This window comes from Mustela lutreola, chromosome 7 (genome assembly GCF_030435805.1).
Source record: "Mustela lutreola isolate mMusLut2 chromosome 7, mMusLut2.pri, whole genome shotgun sequence".
Taxonomy (NCBI): Eukaryota; Metazoa; Chordata; class Mammalia; order Carnivora; family Mustelidae; genus Mustela; species Mustela lutreola.
In genome coordinates this window covers 96,128,807-96,131,403 of record NC_081296.1, presented here as the reverse complement: position 1 = coordinate 96,131,403, position 2,597 = coordinate 96,128,807, and the positions used below count along the sequence as shown (strand labels likewise).

Sequence of the window (2,597 nt, the reverse complement as noted above, 5' to 3'; positions counted from 1 at the left end):
TTTTTCAAGAGATTTTATCTATTTATTTGAGAGAAAGTGAGTGGGAGACACACGAGCTGGGGAAGGGAGGGTCAGAGGGAGAGGCAGAAGCAGACTCTGTTGAGCAAGGAGTCTGGCCGGGGCTCAGAATGACCAGAGCTGAAGGCAGACACTTAACTGAGTCACCCAGGTGCCCCAGATGATTTGCTTTTACTCCACCTACGTACAAGAAGAAAATTTTAACTTCTCTGGAAAGAGGTAACATCATCCCAGAGACCCAACTTTTGTAAACATAGTATCTGACATGTAATAAAAATTACAAAATATAATAAATACAAATCCCAATGACTGAAATTCAAGAGCTAAAAGGGGAAAAGGAAAGATATCCATAAATGATACAGATTTTAAAATTATCAAACATTAAATAATTATAACTATACTAAATAACTATAATATTTAAGGAAAATATATAAAAATACAAAAATTTGTACAAGAAATTAAAAAATCTAATAGGAATCAATACCACATTCTTTTGCTGAAATGTTATTAATACCTGAAACTATTCAATAAATGCATTTGAAAGAAAATTATAAATAGTAAAAATGAAGTTACTGAATTTAAATATATGCTAACACAGAATAGCCACATTGAAACAAAGAGGTTTACAAAAGGAAAGAAATGCGAGTGCTATCATTGCACAGACCATGGTGAAATGATTTAACATATATGTAACTGTAATCCCAAAGGGGAAGGAGAAAGAATATAAACTGGAGAAGAAAGAATAGAAGTAAATCTGACTGAGATTTTTTTTAATTGGAAAGAATAAACATAAACTATAGACTTTAGATTTCTACACTATGGAATGGATTAAAAACACAAGAAAAAATGCATTTAAAATATAACAAAATTGCTGAAAATTAAACACAAAGAGACTATCTTAAAACCAGCAAGAGATTACAAAAATACCACTCACAGTTTACTTCTAAACATACATAATTCAGAACACTATGGATGCATATATTTAAAATGTGGAAGAAGAATTAAGTGTCAATTTAAAATTATACATGCAAAGAAAATATTTTTCAAAGGTAAAGGAGAAAGAAGAAACAATGGCAAAGCATAAATACTGAGAAAATCCTTTGTAACAAGAACTCTATCAAAAAATATCTCAAAAGGAGCCTTTTTTCCTGACTGAATGAAATGGTACTGAACGGAAATAGAGTAATTCTAAAATAAATAAAGAAAACAGCAAACATATGTGTGTAATTAAATCTAAAATAATATTGATTGTTTAAAATAATTCTTGAGATATTTAAAATACATGAATACTACCATGGCCAATTTAAAACATATTAAAATAAATTTCACAACAACATCACAAAAACAGAAGACTGTAAATACATCCACAAAATCCTTATATATGTTAGAAAGTGCAAGAGTTGTAGGTAGATGTTATTGATTCAAGTATCATCTTGTAATTCATGCATAATTTAAACAGATATGTATTGTACTTACTGTAGAAAATAATAAACACATGAATTAAAAATATATCTAAAAGGGAAACACTGAGATTACCAAGTACCATTTAATTATAAAGAAGATTATAATGGAACACAAGGAAAAAGAGAGAGGTAATACAAATGAAAAATAAAAAGGGACAATTTAAAATGAAATATACCTATAATTATCTTACCTGTAGACTAGTTTAGCAAAATACAAATATTGATACACTAATTAAATGCAACATTCTTCACTATTTATGAGATATCTTAAATATGAGAATCCATATTCGGCTACACTCGTAATCCACCGCCATGGCCGAGGAAGGCATTGCTGCTGGAGGTGTAATGGATGTTAATACTGCTTTACAAGAGGTGCTGAAGACCGCCCTCATCCACGATGGCCTAGCACGTGGAATTCGCGAAGCTGCCAAAGCCTTAGACAAGCGCCAAGCCCATCTTTGTGTGCTTGCATACAACTGTGATGAACCTATGTATGTCAAGTTGGTGGAGGCCCTTTGTGCTGAACACCAAATCAACCTAATCAAGGTTGATGACAACAAGAAACTAGGGGAGTGGGTAGGCCTCTGTAAAATTGACAGAGAGGGAAAACCCCGTAAAGTGGTTGGTTGCAGTTGTGTGGTGGTTAAGGACTATGGCAAAGAGTCTCAGGCGAAGGATGTCATTGAGGAATACTTCAAATGCAAGAAATGAACAAATAAACTTAGCTCTTGTTCCACCAAAAAAAATAATAATAATAATAATAATTAATTTAAAAAAATAATGCATAAGCATGATCCCATGTTGATTATTAAAGAATGAAAAAATTTTATCATGCACTATCAAAAAAGGCTATTAGTATCACATGAAATAGGCTTTAATGCTAGAATTAGTACTAAAATAAAGAAGGCTCTTCCATTCTATAATGTTAAAATGCTAATAAAAGAGGAAACAATAAGATCATCTCAAAATATATAAAGTAAAATCTGACATAACCAAAAATAACATAAAATAATCTATATCATAGTAAAATATTTTGATACAATTTTTAGAGTAACTGAGAAATACATTTTAAAAACTAGCAAATTAGAAATATGTGTGATATATAATATATATAAT

At 30.6% G+C, this 2,597-nt stretch overlaps 1 protein-coding gene across 1 annotated transcript; it reads left to right on the top strand.

The window, feature by feature from the left end:
• Window positions 1–1,762: 1,762 nt before the first annotated feature.
• Window positions 1,763–2,236, top strand: LOC131835349 (small ribosomal subunit protein eS12-like). The gene has a single exon (XM_059179688.1). It carries the CDS (start codon window positions 1,794–1,796, stop codon window positions 2,190–2,192), a length of 399 nt encoding a protein of 132 aa, XP_059035671.1. The 5' UTR covers window positions 1,763–1,793; the 3' UTR covers window positions 2,193–2,236.
• The last annotated feature ends 361 nt before the right edge of the window (window positions 2,237–2,597 follow it).

Excerpts from the sequence above, each read along its gene's own strand:
- LOC131835349 (XM_059179688.1), top strand. The coding sequence starts at position 1,794 with ATGGCCGAGGAAGGCATTGCTGCTGGAGGTGTAATGGATGTTAATACT.